General features: G+C 44.6%; 1 protein-coding gene across 31 annotated transcripts in view; it reads left to right on the top strand.

The window, feature by feature from the left end:
* Positions 1 to 26046, top strand: part of Magi2 (membrane associated guanylate kinase, WW and PDZ domain containing 2) — a 1483910-nt gene that overhangs the window by 1358291 nt on the left and 99573 nt on the right. For all 31 annotated transcript variants that reach the window (NM_053621.2, XM_063285370.1, XM_063285374.1 and 28 more), the window contains 2 exons: positions 18835 to 19020; positions 20970 to 21147. In NM_053621.2, coding sequence (NP_446073.2) covers positions 18835 to 19020; positions 20970 to 21147 — 364 coding nt within the window. The remainder of the gene's footprint in view (positions 1 to 18834; positions 19021 to 20969; positions 21148 to 26046) is intronic.

Below are 26046 nucleotides of genomic sequence, written 5' to 3'. Positions count from 1 at the left end.
ATTAATGGAGAGGTATTTAAATCATGCCAGCAGCCAGGAATCAGAAAGGCTCATTAGTTTGCAAAAGCAAGTTTCCTTGGGGAGCTGTGCACCAGCTTTTGCAGCCTGCAATGCTCTCTACTCCTTAAACAAATCTGTTTGGGATTCCTTCCTCAATGCCTTGCCTTAGCTAGGGGCTTAGATTATGCTGAGAGCAGCTCACTGGGAGAAGGAGGGTATCATTCACACATTCGTGTGAATATTTAGTAACAGAAGAAATAGCATGGACAGAAACCCTCTGTAAAATACCAGTGTTCCCCCAAATTCCTGGTTCCCAAACGTCATGCACTAAAGCCTCTGTGTTAAAGTCTCTGGAATGTTTGGAAAAACCTCCACAATTCTTAAAAGAACAATGATATTTATTGAAATACTTATATGTATTTAAAGTAAAACACATCGTTCTTGTTCACTATTACTGTAACAGTCTGACAAAAAACAACTGGGGAGAAAGGGGCCTGTCTATGTCCGCTCACAAGTTACGGTCCTTTATCAAGGGAAACAAAGGAACTCCTACAGAACCATGAGAGAATGCCGGGTTGCCCACTTGCTTTCTTATACAACTCTGAACACCTTCCTGGAGCACCACCACCCACAGTGGACTGGGTCCTCTCTCATCAATCATTAATCAAGTAAAATGACTCAAAGCCATGCCCGAGGTCCAATCTAATGCAAGTAATTCCTCATGTAAGGTTCTCCCTCCCCTGCTGCAAGTTTCAACACAAACACATCACTCTTATACTAAAACCCTTCTTCTCTTCTTTATCCTTAAGATCCCATAATATAATGCAAAATATAGTATAACCTTAAAAGTCCCGTGCTCTTTAAAATATCCAACACTTTAAAAACCCAAACTTTTCGCTGTGAGCTCCTATAAAACCCAAAGTAAGTTATATACTTTCTTATTTCAAGAGGGCAGAACCAGGGCGCAGTTACAACCAGGTCAAAACAAACACAGCTCTAACAGTGTAAATAACTCAATGTCTGATGTCTTCGACATCGTGACCTTCTGAGCTTGGATAGTGCCACCTCTCTGCCCCTGTCATCCACAGCATACAGTTTGTCTAATAAACTCAGGACAACTCCATTCCACACCTTCCTGCTGTTCCTGGTGCCCATCCTATGGTCCTAGCACCTCCGTATGCCAGAGCATCTCCGCGTGCCGTCTCCACTGTAACTGAGGCTTCAGCCTCACCATTAACGTACCCTGGCCTCTTTAACTGTACCACATCATGCCAAACTATAGCTATTCTTCATGCCCCCTCCACGACTTCAAAACCAGCTCCGTGTGAGGAGACTCTCACACACCACGAAGTTTCTCTTCCATCCTCAGATGCATCCCTGGCCCCCTCTAACCACAGCTTCTATGCACTGGCACAAAGAGACATCTCACAGATGATTTTACCCCAGTAACACTGGCCTCTCAGTCACAGTCAACGCCTCAGCCCTAGCAACCAGCATCAATTGTGTCAGTAAACCAAGTGTTCACTTCGATGGTGCTGGTCTCTTGTGAATCGTAGCTGGTTCTTCAGTTCAACTGACTACAAATCACAGATTCATAACTCAAATATCATGGAGATGGCCTTGATAGAGTCTTTGAAGGCCTCTCAAACTTCGCTCTGAAATTTTACAAGCCAGACCTTCATCGTCCGTCTCAATATTCCTACCTTCTTAGCTCCCACACAACAGCCCATAAGCTTCGAGCACCCAGTGTTCCCAAACTCTGAAGAACTTCCGCAGTCCTCCCAGAAGACCATACACCCTTCACAGACATCACAGCAAATCTAATGTTCCAGGTACAGTTTCTCCTCTAGATTGATTTCTATGACTGTGTTAAAACATACTCTGAAAGCAACTGAGGAGGAAGAGACAGATGTCAACTTACAGGCTACAGTCCATCATGGAGGGAAACCAAGGCAGGACCGAGGCAGAGGCCATGTGGGAATGCCGCGTCCTGACGTGCTTCCTCTGGCTTGTTCCCCTTGCTTCTGTTGCGTCTTCAGTCTGTCCATCACCCACAGTGGGCTGGGCCGTTCCACATCAATCATTAATCAAGAAAGTGACCCACAGACATGCTCAGAGGCTAACAAGATGAAGGTAATTCCTCAGTCGAGGTCCTCTCTCCTTTGGTGACTTCAGTTATAACCAGCCTATACGTCTCTCCACATTGATTAACGTGTTAATGTGCTTCTCTGGCTTCATGTGGAGTCTATAGTACAGGTGGGGTGGGGTTACTAACAGTGCAAAGAATATCAAGAAAGGTAGCCTTTTCTACACTTCACCATGAAAAACTCTTGACCACTGCACCTGAGAAAGAGTTGTATAGAACACAGTACGATCATGCCTCTAGACTCAGACTCTGGGCTAATCCCGGAAGATGGCTTCCTCAACAGCCCTTCACAAGTTCCATTCCATACCATCCGAGTTGGTTTAGTTCCTTCCCTGTCCCAGAGCCCACACTTTCCAGCTGCTAAGTGGAATACCTCTGTTACCTAATGATTAAATGGACCAAGGCCTCTCCCAGTTACTGTGTCACGGTCTGACCTTACTTCTACCTTCATGGTGGTCCTACAAGGCATACGTCTCTCTAATCAGCTCGAGAGTGTGATCTCTGGATGGACTTTCTCCTGAGTCTTTGCTCCTCCCCTTCAAGTGGTTTCCTTTGTTCTCAAGTAGAAGTTCTTGTCCTTGAGCCCACAGAACGGTGAAGCACTCTCAGACTGACTTCCCCTCACCACTGGAGGAGTCTTTCATCATGACGTCGTTATTCCTTGTCACGCTGCTCATGTGAACGAGCTGGTGCTTTGTTTCAGCCCCTCCTCTGACAGGTTTCAGTCTCTTAGGAGCAAAGAAGTGTGCATCTCTCTACGTCTTTCACTGTTCCTAGCAGCATGATTTTCAAGCATTCTCCTGTCACCAATGTCTGCAGGAGGTGGAATTCTCACAGAGTGTCAAGCGCTACCCTCACCAGAAGTTAAAGAGTGCTTTCCACTCCATACCATCTGGTGCCTAAACCTATCTAGAGCATCAAGACAGAGTTCTGCTAACGAGACAAGTGACAGAGGATCAATTACAGAGGGGCCTCTGTGCAAGCGGATCCCCACCTAGTGTGAGAAGTCACATTCTGATACAGTACAGTGGAAGCAAGGTCCCAGAATACATATTTCCCATCCGTTCTTCTCTGCCTGTGTAGCTGATTCAGTAGCCAGCTCTGAGGTGGGTGAAGCATCAGATGAGAGGACCAATGAGAAAATCAGGGATCAGGGGACTCCCTCTGTGAGTAGAAGAGCTGTCGAGCTACACAGCTCTAGTCTCCTACAGGACCGGGTGTCCTGGGTATGCTTCGAGACTCCTCTTGGTCTGGCACAGACTGGCCCTGGTCATCACTGAGCACCTCCTTAGCAATCATTACATGGTCCTAACTGGGAGGATCTTGGTGGCATGCCAAGTCTCTTGGGAGAAAAACTAAACTACTATTTCAGATCACATCTTCATTTCACGGTCCTCGTGAATAGAGCAAAACACTTCATTTCCACAGGGAAAATCCTAATGACAGTAGGACTTAGGAACAGCAGCCCAGCTAAGACCAGGATGAGTGGGGCCCAGTGAGTCAATCCATTTTTCCAATCCTGAGTATGACTAGTTCCACCCCCCCCCCAAATTAAAGCCTGGCTGCCTGGGTCCCCTCATTAAGCAGCCAAACAAGTTGAAGGCGTTTTTTGCATCGATAGAATGCTCTGATGGCATTTACACATTAAAGTGTGTATTAACTAGAACAGAAACACTAGAGCACATTCTACTATGGTAGCACTAGCAAATGTAAAGATCTTTTTTATTTTTATTTAGAAAGCGAGTCTGCTGAAGAAGCTCATCCTTTATTCTCAAGACAAGAAGCAAAATGACCTTTGAGTGCTCTTGGAACATCTTTAAAATTCCAAGCTAGTTTTTCTTATAGTTTGGCAGAAGCTTATCAACCACACGTTTGTCCCACTAAGGAAGCGTTTCCAGGAGGGCCTTTATTACTGTGTTCAAAGACTTCCCGAGCAATAGTGACACACAGATGTCTTCCTACCTTTAGCCACTCGGTGGTCTTGAAAGCATGTAAACGGGGTGTGGTGGCTGTTTCTTCTGGGCCTAAATCATCCATTTCTTTGCTATTCACAGGACAGGTCAAGGAGAGCACAGCTGAGAGGCACACACATACTCCACATGTAGATCATACAGAATCACCCTCCAGTGGAAAATGCCCGTCACTCTGACACACAATTCAAACCCTACTAGTTATTTCTGCCGATGATACCCTACACACACACACCCTATATTCTATTTAAGGACTTGTATAATTGTATTTTTATTCTTTTTACCCCCCAACAATACACTACATAAGATATATATCATTGGAGCACCCCGATAAAGCTGGTTCCATGTGTCGATTCATTTAAGAAGATATTGTTAGGTTAGCACAGGATGGTTCCTTAGCTGCCATCTTTCCAACTATGACAAGGGTTCCCATTTAGGTTGGGGTAGCTTTTCTGGAGGCCCGGCTCCCACCAAGGACTCAGAGCATGCCTCCAACCAAACTCCTACCACACCAAATCCAAGCGAGAGCTCTTGAGAGTTGTTATTTGAAAGCCAATCATTTTGCAATCTAAGTTGCATTTGCTCCTAGCTGAATTAGTCCCCGCACTTGGTTGCAATCTTTTCCAGTGATTAATCAGCCAGCCTTCTCTGAGTGACGGACGACGGGGTGGCCGGTCATTCTTAAGGTTTCCACAGTGCCAGAGGAGTCACTGGATAACCCATGGGGTGATCTCATTTTCAGTCCAAGCTCTTTCTGGCCATAGTTCTCAGTCAGGCAAGGGTTTGCTCCACACATATGCCTGGGTGTGGGTTCCTGGCGAGCCAGTCTGTTTTCAAGAGGGAAGTGGGTCATACTTTCTGCTCCAAGGAAACTCACAAGGCTCTATATTCGTGGGTTCCTCGTGAGAGTAGGGCCTTCCAGAAAGCAAGGGTGAATACACACTCTGAAGGCTTTTGCTCCTGTGATTTCCGGCACAAGGCAGTTGAAATAGCATGAGAAAGGTTTTCCTGACTGGGAAACGATCATTGGATGCTCCTTAGGGCTAACAGATGAAAAAGCAAGACGAAAAATAACCACAATCCCACAGGCCCTGAGCAAAATCAAAAGACAGTTCTAACCTGTTTGCCACTGGGAGTGACATGCCCACCCAGCCCCAGTCAGTGTATATGTGCTGTCTCTTAGTTAAACGTATACATAGCTGTGTTATCACCCTTGAGAGAATAAGGCAAGTTCACAGAGATTACAGCATGCTTTCCCTCAGACACTGCAAATACCTGGCATGGAGTTCTAACCCAGCAGCCATCAACAGAATCTTCTCCAGGAAATGAGTGCAGTGTGCCCCTACTTCTCTACCTCTGCCTCCCTCTGTGCTCCACTCCCCACTTAACATTGGACTGGCTCCTGATGAGCTCAGGTTACCGTCCTGAGCCACTCCCCATTATTAGCACCTCCCACTCGGCTCTCAGATTAAAGCCAGAACCTGTACAGTGGGCGCGCGACCTTTCACGATCTGCCCTCTATCCTCCGCGCCAGGCTCAGTGGGGTTTTCATCCGCGACGCCTGTGTGGCTCTGCACGCAACAGACCCCACTCACCACAGATCTGCCTTTGCAGGTGGTCATGATGTCTCCCCTCCCGCCACACCGACGACGCTTGGGATGGTCCTGTGTGCCTTGCCAAACCCGGATTACATAGCACTTCCTCTCTGGTAATTCCCAGAGCCCCTCCACACTCCGTTGCCCAACTCTTTCCTCCGGCTTAGTCCATACCAATTTATTTATATCTGTCCACTGCCTTTGTTTCTCCTGCTTATTTCACTGCTCTTCCTGTTTTTTAAGGTTTGACTTCAGTAAAGATCTGTGATCCGCAGTGTAATCTATAGTCTAAGTTTTAACGAATATGTTTAGTTTTACAGCTGTGGTCAAAATGAAGTCAGCGCCCCCACCTGCCTGCCTCTGTGAACCGCTGACATTTTTTTTTTCTGTTCTACTATTTTACCTTTCCCAGCCTAAAAGGATTGTATGGAGCCTCTGGCATCTCACCTAACGCACGTTAGCTTTGCCGATGTTGTTTCTTGTATCAATATTTGGTTCGTTTGACTTCATAGTTCTCCGTCAGACTGACGTCCTATAGTTTATCCATCCTTAGTTGAGGGACTTTTGGGTTGCTTCCTGCTTGGAATAATCACAAATAGAGCCGATAGGCATCTTCTTGTAAGTCTCTGTGTGAAAATAGGCTCTGCGTTTCTAACAGAACGGACGAAGGTATTTTCATTTGCTAAACATTGAGGATGGGAGTGATGGATCATGGGACGCCTGTTCCTCCGTGGCTTCGGTGGAAGGGCTATGATTTCTGTCTTTGAACCAGGCTTTTCCACTCTGTCATCACTTCATGTAGACACATTAACCATCCCAGAAGGCAGACAGAAGTATCTCACTTCAACATTAAATTATACTTTTTCCCTAAAGACCAACAACACTAAAGATGTTGTCATATCTTTTTGTTTTTTGTTTATTTGTTTGTTTGTTTGTTTGTTTGTTTTCCCCATCTATAGCTCTTGGGTGAAGTATGGTTTTGCTCTTGGTCTCTTCCCTCTGGAGGATAATTGTCATCTTGCCGTATGCATCTGGGGACTCCCTGGTCCATCCACACTTCTCATTTTAGCGAAATAAAAGTCATTTTGCAATAACAATCTCACAGAATTATTGCAGAAACATCGTATGTAAAGGGTCGCTTAGCTAAAAGTGACAGTGCATGTAGCTGCAGTGCTGAGAATACAAGTGGTGAAAGAAAAATGTCCACAAACAGAGACTGAGAGTGTGCCACAGCGCGGGGCCCTTAGAAAGAACAACGTGCAGGAAGAGAACCCCATGCAAAACTCTCAGGCACTGACACAGTTTATTTACCCACTCGGAGGTCACCCTGCAAGTTGTTTTCAAAGTTAATATATGATCACTTCTCTTAGGGCCTTCTCATATTTGGGTTTTTTTTTTTTCCCAGTCGTGAAAAATTTCAACATTTCATGTTAAAGCATGCTGTACCCTGTTAGGGAGACTCTGGCTTCAGCAGGGAAAGAAAAATCCTCAAGAGCCAATATTCGTGTAATCTTGGGGATAACATATTGCAAAGGACAGCTGGCTCAGAAGGGATCATTTGCCTGGGTTAGTATCTGTTTCCATTTACATTAAGAAAATATTACAAGAAGTTATTATCTGCCCCGGGGCTCAGGGGAATACAATGGAAGGCTGATACTGCACCTGATTGCTTTTGACATTTGCCGATTGTGACGGGGAACGGTGTGATGATAGCCAAGTGACTTCTTACAAAACACAATTTCAGAGGCTGTACAGGAGAAGGGAGCCGGCAGAGACAGAATGTGTGGCATGTGTAAGAATGAGAAACAGGACTTGTCAGCGGCATCAGCCATCCCTACTGGGCCGCTGAGAAATTACTCAGAGCCAGGAACGTTGATGGGCGTGAAGTCTCCTGTGCTTCGAAAGGCTACAGATGTGGAGGAGAGACAGTGTCGTTTTATTGAACACTTGAACCCCAAGCCCACGTTGATAAAATGTAATTGTATGGCATTTACTGAGCGCTCGGAAAGACATCAGTCATCTGTATTTCTATCCTCAGTGCTACAGGAGACAACAGAAATTGTTTTTAGTTTGAGCTCATAATTATTTCTCATTTGTATTACAAGTGGATCCCAAATCTCTTACTAGGAAGTACTAGATTAGTACTTCCAGAGTACTAATCGCAGCAGCTGATTGAAAGTTTTTCAATGATTTTTTACATTTGCTGATTGATGGTGGCAAAATGGAAATTTGTTTATCACCTCTGATTTCACAGACCCCACTGTACTACAGTAAATGAGTGAGTAGGAAAGGGGTCAGCAGGAGTAGGTGAGCGGAAATAGGCGGGGCAAGAGTAAGAGGGGCAGAAGTGGGATGGAACAGGAGTGGGCGGGGCAGACATGAGTGGGCGTGTCGTGTGTGGGCGGGGCCAGGAATGGGCGGGGCAGGAGTGGGCGGGGTACGAGTGGGAGGAGCGGGGCAGGAGTGGGCAGGGCTTGTTAAAGGTGAAAAAAAGTAGCAACTTATTTTGCAAGTCAGAGAACAAAGACAGATGGGGGGACCATATACCCCTTCTTTGTCTTTAGGAATTCTGAGAGGCTCAGAACTGTAAAAACCAGGACAGAATAAAACACAAAGGTTTTTTCTTTTTTATCAAAACACCAACAGGGTCAGTGAGGTGGCTCAGATGGTAAAAGCACTTATACAAACACACACACCCACACACACACACACATTAAATAGATAGATAAATAAATAAATAAATAAATAAATAAATAAATAAATAATGTTTAAGCAGTTTTAAATTGAAGAGCAAGTGCTGGCAACTAGCTGCACACAGTCCTAAGCTTTATCCCCCAGCACCTCAAAAAAAAGACATTAGAGGCAGACAAATAAGCAAGATGATAAGATAAGAAATAAAATAAGAAAAATAAGAAAATGGTAAGATAAAGATACAGCAAGAATACAGCCATGCTAGTCAGCTTTGGACTATTATTATAGAATATCACATAATGGACATCTTTAATAAGCAGAAATTTATTGAAAATTTCTCCTGTGATTCCCAACTTTCTAAACTAACATAATTACATAAAAGCAGAATACTGTTTTTTATTTTTTTTTTAAAAAAAAGAAATATTGTTAAGGAAAGAATTCTTCGATATTGAAATTCTCATGACTAAATTAAATTTTTTAGTATAAGCATTGAATGATAGAAGTTAAATGAAGTCTCATGTGAAACAACAAAAGAAGCAGGAAGTATGAGAGAAATGTTGAGAGAATTGCAGACCAATTCCAGAGGCAGCCATCTAGTCAAGAGTTGTAGGAAAAGAGAGCAGAGCAGCACAATAGGAACTATCAAAGGCATTCTATGGTGGGTACTGCCAAGTTTCTAATGGAAACTAGTCCTCACACCAGCCACATCAAGTGCACTACAGCAAAGCTTCAGGACTCAAAAGGCCCAGAAACAGGACTTACTAAGCATTTTCTCTGTGCCCCTAAAAGAAAGACAAGTGCATCAAATTTAAGGAGCAAGAACTCTAATAGATTCAGACTAGTTTCAGTTACTTCTCAGTATCCATGGAGACTGCGCCTATGCTCTCAAACCGCACAGATGCCCCAGTCACCTGTGGTACAAGGGATGGTCACCATATGTTTTCCCCACCTACTTCAAGTCATCTCCTGATTGCTTACAATTCATAAATCAATATTAGCGTTTTATAAATGGTTGGGATCTAATTTAGGAACAAGACAAAACTCGTAATGATGAGAAGCACAGTGCGCATGTATTCAGTACACACATAGCTTTTATTTTTCAAAGACTTTTAATCCAGGCTTGGTTGAATACATGAATGCAGAACCCAAGGACAGAGCGGGCTAACTGCAGCAACACTGGATGCCAAATTAGAGAGACACCGGAAAGTTTCTGAGGAAAACTGTTGCAGTAAGAATAAAAAAAGCCATGGAACCGGCTCAGGTGTGTACCCTGGCGATTGCGTTCTCGCTAGTTCAGGCTCCAGCAGGTCACTGGAACTAGCGCTAATTTACCTCAGCGGCTCCACGCTGCCCCCAAGTACTCTCTGACCAGGCAAGTCACTGCCACGCCAGTTACCTACAGAGGCAACCTATCTCGCTGCTCTCTTACTGTAGACTCCGTTCACATTTCTAGCATACACCCCCAGTTCCCAGGAGTGGCTACCCTCTCGTAACTCTCTGCCGCTGCTCTGTTGACATTCCCAACATCCGCCCCCTAGCGGTTATGGTATAAACTGTCAACAACCCATTAAAAGCAAGACTCAACAAACTAACCCAACTGTCAGATTTATATGTTAAATTCTCAATCCACGATACATCTACCCACGAACCTAGAGAAGATAAATTTGCCTACAGAAATCCATCCCAGATACCTTGGCAATTCAAGACCACCGGGATCTAGGTCATACTTCCGCGTCTCTATCTTGATTCTCCTTCCTTCTCCTTCTCTCCCGCCTTACAAAAACTTTGTCCCTGCCTTATTTTTTTACTGTCCAATCGTGGCCTTGACCTAACTGGTACCAGCCCTCACCTGCATATAGACATCAACCTAACTGACTTTTAGTCTAGAACTAATTATGGTTTTCTAAGATAGAATTCATTCAAATATGACAACGACATTTTCGAACATTAAGAATCGAAGAAATCACTTTCTTTCGGGCATAGTTCCTAGAACACCGTTGTACAGTTTGCGCTAAAATGCAGTATGAGGCGCCATGTTCATGACCCTCATCCATCCTAATTACCTATCAAAGCCCCTCCCCACACCACTAAGATGTGAATTTGAGAGCTGAGTTTCCTACCAAGGAACTTAAGAACATACATTGAAACTGTAGCAGTACTAGATCTCATACCCGCAGTTGTTTCATGGGTCTCCCTGCTTGTGTCACTGTGCCATTATTATTGCTGCTGTGCTGTTGCTAAGGATATGACAACTTGCTGTTGTAAGAAAGAAATCTTAGTATAAAAATTTTCCACCATTACCAGATTAGCTCCCCATTTTGTTAGCCAGTCTTGCAAAAAGTGACAACTTTATCCACTGAGATAGCTTGAACTCAATCAACAACCGCACAGAGGAAACTTCTACCCTAGACTGGAAAGGCAGGGCTGTAGGTTTTATTGAATGATGAAAACGTTTATATTTTTCGCCTGTGGCTTTGAGTCAAAATACTCAAGAAGATGGATATTTGGATTAGTAGCACCAAATTTTCTATTGATACCTTTAGACCAAATCAATTTTAAAAGGACGTTCTAGCTACCTAGGAATTGGTGATATAATTTCCAGGGATATTCAGAGAACACTAAATGCCTCTGTAGAAGAAAGTGTACCCGTTTTCCAATTCTCTGGTTACCCCTGCTTCACCCAGCTACTGGCTTGAAGATCATGTCTATACAGAGGTTTCCTTCATTCTTAACACCATAGTATCTGGACATATTGTCAGACTCTAAAGACATAGGTTCAAAGACATATGACAAAATCATATGTATTGATTTCATGTGGCATATACTAGCCTACTTAAACAGAATTACAAGAGATTATCTGCTATGCATAAGATCTAGTAATGAGTGACTTGTTTTATAACAATAATTTTCACTTTGAGTTGAGAAGGCTATGGTCACATTAGGCTTGTTGAATCAGTACATGAAGGATAAGAGGTTAATGTTTTAGGGGTGAGAGTCCTGAGTGTTATATCTGGAGTTTTGTGTGTGCTACACATATGCTCTACCACTAAAATCTAACCCTAACCTCAAGAATATTTAACTGTATACTTAGCAGAAACTAGTGATATTCATCAGAATGAGAAAAGCAGCCATAAAAAGTGTTTGCTATTTTTTCTTCACACTCACTGTCTTAGTTAGGGTTTCCACTGCTGTGAACAGACACCATGACCAAGGCAACTCTTAGGAAGGACAACATTTCATTGGGGCTGGCTCACAGGCTCAGAGGTTCCGTCCATTATCATCAAGGCAGGAGCATGGCAGCATCCAGGCAGGCATGGTGCAGGAGGAACTGAGAGTTCTACATCGAGATTGGAAGGCGGACAGGAGAAGACTGTCATCCTCAGGCAGCCAGGGGGGAGCCTGCACCTAGAGTGACACATTTCCTCCAACAAGGCCACGCCTCCTAACAGTGCCAAGTATATTCAAACCACCACACCCACCCTTCTTGGTTCCTGTACCGTAGTCTCATTTACATACTCCATGGCAGACGGTAAAACAGTGCTGTTCTGACAAGGAAACTGCATGGACACAGCTCCACAGGATCAATTACAGAATTCTTTGAGCCCAATACAGCATGAAAATGTAGGGTCTTTGCCTACAAATTACACAGTGTCCAGATGGTAACAGCAGACCATCAAACCAAATACTAGGTTCTCTGAGTGTGGGACCTGGGTAGCTGCACAGGTCACATGAGCATGGAATTTACTCTGATAGCCCTATCAGATCTTTCCAAACATCAAAACCATTCTATGACCTAAGCTGGAATCATGCCACCATTTCTTGCCATCTCCAGTGCAATGAGATTTCTTTCCAATACCAATTCATTTTCAATACTTAGCTAGAAGAACTCTTAATTGATAGGAAATAAAAGCATTAGCAGTAGCATATGCCTGAGAAATGCTTCTCTCTAGCCATATAATTAAAATTGTCTATTGGATCCTTTTTACCCATGGAGGCATGAGTTTAGTTGGGTTCCCAAATTGCTAGTGACGGGCCTCCTTCCCATCCCCCTGTCTGACCATCTGCCCATTACCAACTTCAGGGCAACTAAACTGTTCGGCCACAGGAGAATGACTCACGAGGGCTGGGGAAATATGCAGCCCTTAAAACACCAACTGTTCTATTTGGGATTTTGCAAATCAGTTGGCTATGAATCGCAAGGAAGATGTTTGCAATCTTGGAATATTGAATTTCACAGACTTCTAGAAGAAAACAAGTCACATGGGCAACATTTTCTTCATGTTGCCAGATTTTTTAATTTAAAATAAAATGGTTTCCCCTTTTCTTCAATTCTCTGGCAACCAAGAAAAAACATCCTTTTGAAGGACATTGACCACTCTTCAGGAAAGGACGTCTAGCTGGATGGATTTGTCATAAGAGAATATTCTAATTCAGAGCTTCTAGAAAGAAGAAATGGGAGCTGGGGAAAGGCTCCTTAGGCTCAAGTGAAAACAGGAAATCACCAGGTATGAAAGAGTACGCACCCATAGGAGCTGAGCTAAGAGCAGCATCTCAGGCAGCTAAGACAGAGAAGCAGGCAAAGCCTCTCTCCTGGCTTCCCTCCTCCTGAAACGGATGGGCCTCGTCCCTTTTGTCATCAGAGCTCTTCTGTAAGGGACTTAAGGGAGTACCTAGGGACACTCGTGTTCCCTCCCATCTAGAGTAGCTTTTCTTTTCTTTTCTGCTCTGAGTCCACACTTGGACCTCATACTTAGCTTCTCCTCTGTCCTCTAACTGCCTCCCACTTTTATCATGGGTTTGCTATTTATGAGTTGTTTTAAATATTTTATGCTTATCTCTGCTCTTCGAAACATGACTGGGTTTCCTGTGGACAAATCCATGTGTTCTTATGTTTTCTTCCCCCTAAGAGCCTAGCATAGTTCCTGTTACTAGGGAAACGCTGTTGGTTGGTGAGCAAACGAGTCATCCTCGTGCCCCAACTCACAACTTCAAAACTATGCAATAAATAATTTTCACAGTTTAGTGAAGGAAAAACAATTGGAATCATCCAATATTTTTAAAAAAATCATGTCAGGCTATAGATTCGAAACCCAAACAAATTGCCCTGACCTGTCCAAGCTAATGTTTAACCTTCGCTAATTAGTAGACTGTGATGTAATGGCAGCGTTTGGTATTGATTGCCTGTGAAGTATTTGTTTGTCACACTCATTTCAGAACTGTGGCTCCTCTTGGAAATGTGACATGATTGATGCAGATCCGCTTCTGCTGTCCAAGGTTGCCTTCCATACATAAAGCCATGCTTCAGGGTCTGCTAACAAGGAGATAATTAAACGTAAACACCAATGGCAAGCTTCCCTTCCTCTGAGGTGAAGACACCTAAGTGATGTGTAAAGAGGGTGCTGAAATGGTGGGAAAGTAGACCTGGGAGGGATCGAACAATCCCCTCTCCCGGGATTCCAGCAGAGAAGAAGGCAGCTGAGCGTGGTAGTGCATACCTATAAACGCAGCACTCTGGAAGGAAGGCAGGGCTGAGGGATGTCTGAGGCCAGCCTGAGATGCAGAGACATCCAAGCCAACTGGGGCAACAAAGCAAGACCCTGTCTCAAACAAATGGGTGGATAAATACATTTTAGTTCTACAGAAACCAATAAACAGTAGTAGAGTTCTACAGGTGGTCAACACCTTCTTCACGGGAACCAACCTAGGGCAGAACTGCACGTGCTCCTTGGCTGACCACTTTGATGAAGTTGAGAGAGCTGGAGTTGGCTACCTAGATCCAGTAAGAGAGTTCATGAAAAGGAAAAGGAGGAGCACTGTCTAATGTCGTAACTAATGTCACTAGAGAGCCCAGAGATCTCCGTCTCAAGAACTTACGATGGAGAGAATCCAGGCAAAGAGACTTTTTCTGAGTATTCATAAGACAAATGTGCTATGCTGGCCAATGACAAAGATATCAACTCCTGTCTAGGAGACTACAAATGTATTACAAAGGAATACGGTATAGGATGAATAATCAAGTAGGAAAGATGCATTTCTTTCTCTATGACTTTCTTTGGGTTTCCAACTAAAGTTTCTACCTCCTGGCATATCAACCCTTTCCCAAGTGACATTACGTCCAAAGTCCAACAATAGACCGTGACTTTCCCCCAAATAGCTGTATATTCTAAGCATGCTAAGGCAAGAAGACGAATCCAAAGTGTTGGTTTATGTTGCCGCCCATCGTATGATGTCTGCAAGGCTTGTGTCTAAATGGACGCATTCCAGCAGCTACCTTAGTCATCAATTCTCAGAGAGTTGATGAATCCCATTCATCTCAATAAGAGAAACCAAGCTCAGGGCCTCCTCCTTGCTCTGTAACTCCATTAGTAACACAGAAGGCCTGGGGGGTCATAAGCTCGAGAGCCTTCATTTCTGAGCAAACGGGACTACACTTTGTTCCCAGAGATAATCCCCTCGGGAAGCGCCCTTGTCCAAGATCTGCTGTACGTCAACACTGAATGTACTTGCATGTGTAAGGGAAATGCCAGTGAAGAATAAAAAGAATAAAAGAGAAGCTGCCTCAGCTGCCAAGAGCCTCAAATGCTGTCTGTATTTTAAAAAGGCGCCAATAGAAGGCATTTGTATGAAAGCCATGTCAGGTGCTTCTTGTAACAGCACACGTGATCCGAGTTCATTCGGGTTTTATTTAAAGCACTCAGTCATTCTGTGTGGCTAACGTATCCATTTCGGTTTTTCTTTTAAACATTATTCTAACTACTGAGAGAAAGTTAAAATACCCTTGAAATTATCACAAGCAAATAGTTCTGTTTGTGATACCCCCTTCTTCTTGAGACCTAAGGCGGCATGCTTTCAACAGACAGGCAAGTCAGTAGTCCCTGCCCCTTATGGAGAAGGCTTCCAGATCCCACAGAGCCATCAGAAGGGAACCACCTCAAGGTTTGATGCCACCGTAGCCAAGGATTCCAGACTTGGATTTGACCCTAGAGGGTTTTCTTAACAGTAAACGCGCTTGGCTGCCATGCCGTAGGATCTGAAATACAGGCTTTGAACAGCACTTGGAAATTAACCTCGTATTACTTATTTTCATCGTTGTTGGGGAGGAGACTGTATTTTGAAACAGTTGGGATTTGATGCCCAGTAAAGCCCGGGTGACACAGCACGGTGGAGAAGAGAAAGTCAGATAAGGCAGAGCAGAGAGTCAGCCGACCGAGACCCATTGGTGGGTGTTTTGTAGCATATGCATTCATTTCATTTCAGACGCCATTGCTTCTCATAGCCAACAAAGTTCTTCAAGCAAAGAAACGGTACTGTGATATGAGTCCTGACTAAACAGGAACTGAAGGCTGTCCAATTTCCTCTTCATTCTTCTCTTCATGTCGTACCTGTCAAAAGACAGCTACATCAAAGGACGCCGGTCAAGCACAGTTCCCGGCCTCCACCCGGGATGCAAACTGCTCTGAACCTTTTGTAACTTCAGCTTGGAGGCAGGGCACACTCCCAAATAAAAGCATCAGGCTGATTCACAAAGAAAACCATAGGTCAGACATCAGGAAGAACCAAGAGAGTCAGGGCAGGTCCATCAAGACCTCGAATGCCTGGAGCCTAGAGCACTGAGGCTGTCTGAGGCCTATTACCCTCTGTGACCTGGGACAAATTCTAACTGCTGTCTGCTGCCATTTCTTCCCCTGAAAACTCAGAATGATATCATTTACCTGATATAGGATTACAGGGCTATCTTACATCATATAAATATAGCTACATGTATAAATAACTTTTTAATTAAATGTCAAACTTTAATGTTCATGTTAAATAGAGTTAAGTACAAAGTAAATTTGAATATTAAATAAATATTTAACAGAGTGCTTGTCTCCTGTTAGTAAACACTCAAAAGAGACAGAAGGAATTGTTACTCGCCCTCAATAAATACAACGGTAAATAACCAAGAGATCTGCCCTACATTAATTTCCCTTTGAATAATAAACTATTAATGTCAAGTTGGTGTTTTCAACAAATATGTGCAATGGTCTTGATGGGAAAAAATTAGAGAAAGACACATTCGGCCTCGTCTATCATCCATCTAATCTCTAAAACTTTTCTTTTTCTTAAATGAAGTTGTTTCCCATGTGATGTTCGGAGGATGGTACTCTTCATATGCCTTTAGTTTTAGTGTTCCTAAGTTACCCCATTTAGAAAGAAGCCAAGTTGGTACACACACACACACACACACACACACACACACACATACGCACACATAAACACACATACACACACATAATACACATACATATACACACACATACACACATATACACACATACACGCACACATACACACATATACATACACATACATATACACACATATGCACACACACACATACACATGCACACACACACACGGGGGGGCACAATTGTTATGTAAGGAGTATCTAGAAGGAAGTAGTCATTAAAAGGATGATAGTTGATCCTTCCAGGACCAGGCATTATTCTGGCTACCATCATACGATGACTCCTCTAGTTCTCGGAACCACTGTGAGGTTAGGTATAGTATTATCCCAATAACAGAAAACAGTTATGAGATTTTAGGCAACTTCTCAAACATCACAGGATAGACAACAGTGTACACATTTATGGGCAGGAAGGCCAAACAAATCATTTCTGGATCATTCCAAGAGCTATTGAGTATGGAAAGGGGAAAACAAGGCAGAAGAAAAACTTCTCCCAATTATGATTGAAAACTAAACATCTTGCAATACCTGCATTATTTCTTGCACGTAATCCTTTTAGTATGCATCTGTCTGTCTGTCTACGCATGTGGCTGTGTGGATGGTGTGTGTGTGTGCACACCTGCACTTGTGCACGAGGACCACAGTGCCCCTGTGGAGATCTGACGACAACTCTGCAGAGTCAGGCCTCTCTGGCTGCCCATGAGATCTGGAGATTAAACCCAAGTCCTCTGCCTGTGCTCTACCTGATGAGCCACCTCACTGGTCCCCTCCGCTTTTTTTTTTTTTAATTGAACATTTTTTTTTTTCTGCCTGAGAAACATAGCCTCTGACTCTAAGATAATCATTAGTAAACTCTAAATAGTGCTCTCTTAATTAAACCCATTAGTGCTTATGGGAAATAAAAATGTGTTTGGGCTCAAACCTGATGAGTTTCTCTTCGGGGACACAAGCCTGACCAATATTTTTCTATGCCATCTGTAACCTTTCCCAGTACAGAGCGAGCAAGGTCCTAGTCCATTAGCTCACTGATTGTCCTTCCTCTCTCTGGTTATTAGTTGATAATTCCTCCCTTCACTGTAACAAATGCACAAAACCAAGAGTTCAAGGTGTAGCCATCCTCAGAGACTGAACGGGGTGCTGTGCCTTTCTCTGTTTCCGCTCATTCGATCGGTACCAGAGCCATCCACGGTTTTCCAGATTACAAGTTCTGTGAAGGGACACACAAAAACACCGTGCACTGCCGAGACGTGGCCATAGACACAGTCACCTTGCCACCACCATTTCCACTAAATGTCAACCTGCTAGAAAAATATGCATCCCCGTGTGTCCGGTTCTTCTCAAACACACAAACAAGTCGAAAATGGAATGTATTCGTCGTTTTAAAGAAATGTGTAGATGTTAAACCAGCTCTAAAACTTTTAAAATCTTTTCTCAACAGTTGGAATCCATCTTCTGGTTAACAGAGGATCATGGTATATAGGCGGGCGTCCCTGCTTTTTCTTTTTTCTCTCTCGTGATCCTTCCAAGTGTGTCTTTGCCACCACCAGCATCTCAGAGTCAAGGAAAGTTAGCAAGTTCCCATGGCTGCCTTGTGAAGCGAAAGGGAGAAATGATAGGAAACGTGCTGCCCTTAATCTAAAGTGATGCTGACTAACAGTAAATTCGGCCACTTCGCCAGGTAGCTGCTCCCTGGACTGACCTGTACGGAGAGCTCTCCCCTTTCCCCCACTCATTAAAATGGAGATGATAGCAATTAAGTTCCTGTCCCTTATTGTAGCTTTCTGCACCACCGTCTCCCGCGTTTGAGCTCTCTTTGCACACTCTGCCACACCTGTTGTTCTCAAACACTGGCGTGTACCAGGGTTTCCCAAGAAGACCCGGGAAATCCATGGTCCTGTCTCTCATCTAGACATTCAGAGTATGAGGTTTGGGTACAGCCCAGAGATCTGATCCTCACATGAGTTTGATGCCTCTCAAAACTCAAGAGCCTCGGGTTCTGGGTTTAGAACTGGCCTGTCACTGAGAAGGACTTGACTTAAGGAACTTTGGTCCCAGTAGTAGGCACCGAACCACAGCTACAAGGTTGTGATGCGAGGCCAAAGACACTGATGAGGGGAAAAACTTGTGACGTTGCACTGTTTGTCTTGTGCTGGTGATGTTCTTGATACCAATTTCTGTTGGTTTTTTTTTTTTTTCATTTTTTAGCCGTGCCCCATAAAATCGGACGAATCATCGATGGGAGCCCTGCAGATCGCTGCGCAAAACTCAAAGTGGGCGACCGGATCTTAGCAGTCAACGGCCAGTCTATCATCAACATGCCTCACGCTGACATCGTGAAGCTCATCAAGGATGCGGGTCTCAGCGTCACCCTCCGCATCATTCCTCAGGAGGGTGAGTGCCTGAGGTGGCTTTCCAGAGAGACAGACCACAGACACACTCCCCTGACATTCTGAGTCTACCCATCAGCTCTGTGGCACTGTGGTGCGAATCCCAAGGCTCAGGGTTATCAGAGCCCCCCCCACCCCGGAATTTTGGGCATATTAGTTTTATGGAGATGATAAGCTGGAACTCACTCAACCCAGAGGGCAGCAGTGCAAACCTGAGCAAAGCAAGGGGTGGAGGAGGGGATGCTTGTGCCTCTTAACAATTGATCCCTGGAAAAGACTTGAAAGCCAAATTGATTTTGAAGCGCCCGGAGAAGCAGCTTTAGTTTCGCAATCTAAAGGGAGCTCATTTAGGAAATGTTGCATCTGGAAAAAGAAATGTAAAATTCCCACTTAACTTTCAAATGTCTCTATACAGCCCTCTCCCCCCACACCTGAAAGTTCCCGAAGAGTGAACCACCCACAACTCACAACCAAAGCCCTCCCTGTTCTCTCACTGTCCCCACTCACAGCAGGGTCCCTCTAAGGTTGCTCCTGACTCATTAATGGAACTGAAGAATGTCATCCCTGGAGTTCTCTGCCTAGGAACCACGGTGTCCCATCCAAAGGCTGATGGCCTTACCTCTCACCCTTTATTTCACTCAGCCTCCTACCCACTCTATTTTTAGGACCGTCTGATGTCTGGACACCAAGTGGCAGAGTAGCCAGCCGCCCGACTTGACTTCAATGATAAAACAAAAGCTCCCAACGGAGTGATTCGGAGACCATTAGGGAGGAACTGGTACTGTCTAGAGACTGTCAGTGAGGAGAGGTCAGAGGTGCTTCAGAACATCTTTACCAGGCTCAGGACAATGCTCCTGAGGGGTTATCTGACTGAAAATGGGAAGAGTGCCAAGGGCGAGAGATAAGAGAAGACAGAGAAGTGCTTCAAGTCAGATGCAAATAGGCCACCCCCCTTTGTTACCCAACCACACAGACAGACAGGCAGACAGACAGGCAGGCAGGCAGACAGACAATAGTGGCCCTACTTTTGGTCTGTTGTTTCAAGACACCGGCCTGTATAGACAAGTCCGAGAAACTGAACTGCTGGCAGGAATGTCTGCTACAGCCCCAACGTGCTCTCTCCACCCTCTCAGTCTGGAGTGTTGGTTCTGGCTTTACCCTAACACGTCTGGGTCGTTTTCATTGAAATTTGTATATTGTTATGAAAGAAGAGAACCAAGAAGCAGTTTTTGAATAGCTTTATGAATCTCCCCTTATGCAGAGTGCTTTTCTTCTTTCTGGAGAACAGTACCGAGGACTCTTAGTAAGACTGGCGAGGGACCGGAGAGGAGGTTGTAACAGCATTCATTAGCTTACACAGACAGCTAGCTCCCAATCGGAGAAAGCTCCCTATCCGCAAAGAGTTCCTGAGCTGGGAGTGGTAGCACACAGCCCATAAACCCAGCTCTTGGGAAGCTGGAGTTAGGATAGCCAATTCAGGATGAGCAGGGCTACAGAGTGAGGCTGTATTGACAAGGAAAGAAAGGAAGAGAAATGTCTTAATCCATCGAAAGGTGTTAGCTAAAGCATTTCTCTCAGCAAGAAATTCCTATGTTTTTAGGATATTAGAATATGTTTTATGCTTGTCCTTTGGATTGTTTTCTTGTGGTGTTTAACACATTGTTTTTACTTAGTTGGTTTGCTTCCGTGACCTTTCCTTCCAACAGAATGGCAAGACTGCTTATAACTTTACATATAACAGCTATAATTTATTATACTATATTATGCCAGTTATAATTAATGAAAGGACACTCTTTCCAATAATGGTGTAGACCCTCATAAGTTTAACCTGACAGGGAAAAGTCCCCACGGAAACCAAAATGACCCAGGAGGCAGCAAGTCTCAGCCTCTATTTACTGCTTCCTCTGATCAGATTCCAACCTGATCACATCTGTTGCCTTGGTTCCCCCTCAGAGCTCAACAGCCCAACATCAGCACCCAGTTCAGAGAAGCAGAGCCCCATGGCCCAGCAGCACAGCCCTCTGGCCCAGCAGCACAGCCCTCTGGCCCAGCCGAGCCCAGCCACCCCCAACAGCCCAGTTGCACAGCCAGCTCCTCCTCAACCTCTCCAGCTGCAAGGACATGAAAATAGGTAATGTTTTCACCTCAGACTTTTCTGACTCTGAGAGGCGGGGGAGGTGACCAAAGAATTCCTAGGAACTGTTTAGGACCCAGCTGGGAGAGAGGTTTTCATGTAGCTGAAATTACCATGTAGACTTTTAGATGGTTTCAGAGGAAGGGAGGGAGGGAGGAGAGAGAGAGAGAGAGAGAGAGAGAGAGAGAGAGAGAGAGAGAGAGAGAGAGAGAGAGAGAGGACGAGGACGTGTATGTGTGGTAAATACATTGTTTCATTGGTAAATCTGCCCTGCAGGGTAGGAGAACCTCTCTGCAGAAATGCGGAGTCATCACAAATGAGCTGGGGTTAACTACCTGGGAGCGTTAAGGAGCTTCTAGAATAAGAGCACAGGCAAGATCCTCTAGCAGGAGAGACATCCAAGCATGGTTCTCCAAGGCCAGGGTTATTGCGGAATAGGGATGGGGAAAGCTAGGGATAAGCCCGGTGAGGGGGAATGAAAGCCACCCTAAGGCGCTGGTAAGAATCTTTGTTTTTGTCCCAGAAGAGTGGGTGGTTTCTGTAGGTTTCTAGAGAGCAAGCAGACAGAAGACTGACAGGGAAAGGGGGGTCTGCAGAAAAACATTGAGCCACAAACACAATGACAGCATGGAGGGCAAGAGAGGGGGAAGGGCTCCTAGCCAATCATAACTTTACATGGCCCTCCCCCAACCTAGTGAGAGTCATCTACCCCATACACAAGGACCTCCTGAACTAGTCACATGAATAAGGTTCTTTGAGGCTCTAGAAGACAGAAATGGCATATAAAAATGGTATCATTTTATTGTGACTCGTGTGCAACAGAAAACTGGCTTGGGTTGAGCCGTTAAAGAAATAGGTTGGGGGGGGGGAATCCCCACATGTTTTTCTTCTTTCCAACAGGAGAAAAACAGAACATATCTGAATGTGAACACCTCCTTAGCCTTTTGTGTCCAGCATTTTCGGACAATTGCCTCCCACGTGCCCTTCCCAAGCCCCAGTCAGAAAAGATAGTCAGACTTTCTCAATTTTCAGAGCTCTCTTGCTCTGTCCCTCACACCACTTCAGAATGATGGTTTTCTCTGTGCCACGGGTGACATTCCCATAAAACCCATTCTGCTATGATTTCCCCCATGTGCTTTCACGGGAAACTGAGTGCCTGGCTGTCCTTGGCTGCTTACGTTTTAAATGTATGCTGGGGAAAGGAGAAGCCCCATTGAGCACATGATGCAGAAGTAAGAGAGCTCGACAGAGTTAAGTCCTGGTGGCCTCAGTAATAGGTCCAGCTGTGCTTGCGAGCGCCATGCGTTATGTGGACAGATTGCACTGGCTCTCCTCAGGATCCAGCTGAGGGTCCAGAGGGAGCGCCTGCGCACACCTGCAGGCCCTCAGCCAGGCCCAGACTCCTGCTCTTGGCTTTGCCATTGTAGATGAGTTCTGTAACCCACATCTTCTTTCAAAGCACAAATGCCCTGAAATTGGGTCTTACTTCTAGACTTGGATGGGTAATCTCATCTCTACTAGCTAGTTCATTCTCCTGGTCCACTGGCCATCATCTCTCCCGAAAAGGTTCTCCTACCGTGAAGAGCAAAGTATGTTAAAGGTCCCTGGGAGAGCAGCTGGCTAAGCCACTGTAGGTGCCTAGCTTACACCTGGGGCTTCCCCTCTCCCTCTCATGGAAGCAATGGTCTTCGCAAACACCTTTTTCCTGACCACAAAATAAAATGCATCCTAAATCTTGCATTAGCATATTTACATGATTCAGATTTTTATAAACCATCGACGTATTTGTTTCAGTAACATTAAGAACCTTTAAAGGCCTATGCCCAGGTCCCCTGTCTTATATTTTTATTGTAGCTGGATAATCATTTATGTTTGAGCAAAAAGATTCAATTATTTTTACAAATATCAGAAATATTTTCATAGTCTCCTCCAAAGATCGCCAAGATGTCAGAAGAAAACTGCCTATTTGCACATGAGCCTAGAAATATTACCAAAGCAGCTCATATACTGGGTTCTTCTACACAAGGCGTGCCCGCCTACATGGCAGAGGGGGCCTTTTCCCATGCACCAGCGGGATAAACTGCAACGCCAATCTCGCTGAGTGTTTGCAAACTAGATGAGCACTATTCTGTGCTGTCTCATTGCTCCCATGCTAACTTCCTGTGCTCCCCTTTGTTCTCAGGAATCACAGAATAACTGTAAGATGAGTGTAAGCAAGAAAATAGAAAAAGGAAAGAACCATTAAAGAATATATTCCAAAACTCAGTATGAAGAGCAGCGTTCCCTTCTCCAACAAGGGCAATTGATCTTTGCCATTTAAGACCACAAGGCCCGTGGAAGAGCACTGGAAAATGTCTTCCTTCAAACACCTTGAACCCTAGATACTCAAGGCTGGAAATGATTCTCTTCTAAATTTCGTTAAAATATGAATGCATCATTTCTTCCATTCCTCCTTCTTGCTGCTCCCATCTCCAGCTCCTTTCCCAAATTATCAGCCCCCTCCTCCTTAACCATTACTGTTACGTATACATAAACAAATAACACATAAATACTGCCTGCTGGGTCCCTTCAGTGGTGCCTACATGTGTGGGCTTCTAGAGCTGACCACTCAGTATTAAATAATCAATGAGGAACTCATCGCTGGGGAAGAGCTCTTCCTCTCTCGGCCATGGTTATTTACCTGTAGCTCTTGCACTCTCATGATCTCCCACCGCTAAAATGGTTCAGAAAAGGCTCACATCCTCTGGAATATCTCCTGGGCAGCATTTCTTAGTCTTGAACTTTAGCACACCATAAAAGCTTACTAGAATTTACTCTTTGCCATCTGTCTTTATCATCTCTAAAGTCTCTTTAGTGATAGAATTAACAGCTACAAGAACCAGGTTGATGACCTTCCTTTATATGTAAAGTAACTTTTAAGAGTGCACACACGAGTGTGTGTGTGTGTGTGTGTGTGTGTGTGTGTGTGTGTGTGTGTGTGTGTGTGTGAATACATGCATCTTCCTCTGTGAGGTTTCCATGGATAGGTGGACGTGCATCTCAAAGGATGTGCAGAAGCCACTGGAAATGTTTCTTAACCGAGTTTGCATCTTATTGTTTTGAAAGAGAGACTATCTCTGAACTCACTAGTTGGTTATATTGTTCAGCCAGCAAGACCCAAGGGCCCTCTGACTTCTACCTCACTAGTGCTGGGATCACGGGTACAGGCTGCTGCATCTGGATTTACGTAGGTCCTCACGTTTATGAAGCAAGCACTTCACCAGCTTACCCATCTTCCTCTCCTGGAGCCTGACCTTTTCTCTTAATTTTTAATAATCTGATCCTACACGTTCCACAAAGTGTAATGTCTCACATACTCAGCCCAACCTAATTTCTGCTCTGGCCAGTGTACCTACCACTCAACGTTAGCAACGTTCATAAAATATTAAGTACATTTTCCTTGTTAAAGAACTCTTCGAATCCTGACCCATGACAATGGAAGAGAGGGGCGTTTGATGCTCCGTGGCCACGGCGACAGCTGCAGCAAGCTTCACGGTTCTATTTCTAGTCATTTGTCTAATCTTTGGGGAGATTCCTGCATTTCATCCTCTTCCACTACACCCCGTGACACAGCTGGTTGGAAACGGAGTGCATAATGGGTGTTTCATACCAATACCACACTGATCACAAAAATGAAGTGGCTCGGCTATGACTTAAAATAGCGCAACATCCAAACCACCAAGCTAGCAACTTCTAGAAGGGAACCAACACACGCTGGCAAATGTCACCCAGTCCCTCTCCTTTTGTTTAATGCAACTTCTGCATAGCTGAGCGTCTTATTCAAATCGCACTTTAAATGATTCTGTTCACAGCCTGCACCTCAGTAGGGGTGAGGGATAAAGCAAAACCTGATTTATGCAACTCGAAGGAGGGGCGTCTCCCCTCTCTGCAGGGTTAAGCAACAAATGCAACCCACTCCAAGGGGTGACTGAAACGACTCCTAACTCCCTTCCAGGAAGCCCCAGTAAACGCTCCCGTTGTCCTACATTCCTAGTGTGCCTCTGCAAATATTGAGTTAACAGTAGTGGTAATTTTTCGGGTGGACTTTAAAAAAAACAAACATTTGTTAGCAATCAGCCCCAGTAAGAGCATAAACCAGTTGAAGAGCTATCTGGCAAGGACTGTAAATTTCTACCATCTTCAGACCTTCTCTCTGTGTGAAGTATTCCCTTAATTCCAGAAGGCACGGTAGCACGCACCTGCAGTCTGGTCATTCAGAAGGCTGGCAGAGGCACGTCACAAATCGAAGACCAGCCTGGGCTGCACAGTAGGCATTGTCTAAAATAAATAAATATTTTAAAAAGGATTTTGCTCATTCCTCGGGATAATTGCATTTGTACTGCAGCACCAGACAATGAACTATAAAACTAAAGAGTCTTTATTCCTGCGGTGATCTCACCCACGTATCTATGATCTCGCAATGTCTGGGATTGGCTGTTGTGCCCCTTGTGACCCGGGAACACCCACAGCTTAGAGCAGTGGGAAAGTCTGAAGATTATTCAGCTGTTCCTGTGTGTATTAGTTCGCTCTGTATATCAGCATGTGAGGACTAAAAATAAGCCAGAAATGAATGTCGCCTTGGGCCATTTTGCCTTTTCCTATCACGTGACCACAGTGGAACCCAGTAGTGATCCTGGTAGCTGCACTTTCATGTGTAAACCTCTGTTACATAGCTCCCCCTTTTTTTTCCAATGAGCCAGTGACTCTGGGCCTGCAGTCACTCCCTGGCCTTACTACCACTCCTTCAACATCTACAGTGCTCAAAAAGCTACAACTTAGCAGTCAAATAAGCCTGGATTGGGGCTGGTGAGATGGCTCAGTGTTTCAGAGCAGGTGCCCCTGCAGAGGGCTGGGGTT

The sequence above is a fragment of the Rattus norvegicus genome, chromosome 4, assembly GCF_036323735.1.
Source record: "Rattus norvegicus strain BN/NHsdMcwi chromosome 4, GRCr8, whole genome shotgun sequence".
NCBI classification, from domain to species: Eukaryota; Metazoa; Chordata; class Mammalia; order Rodentia; family Muridae; genus Rattus; species Rattus norvegicus.
This window is presented reverse-complemented; position numbering and strand designations above follow the sequence as displayed.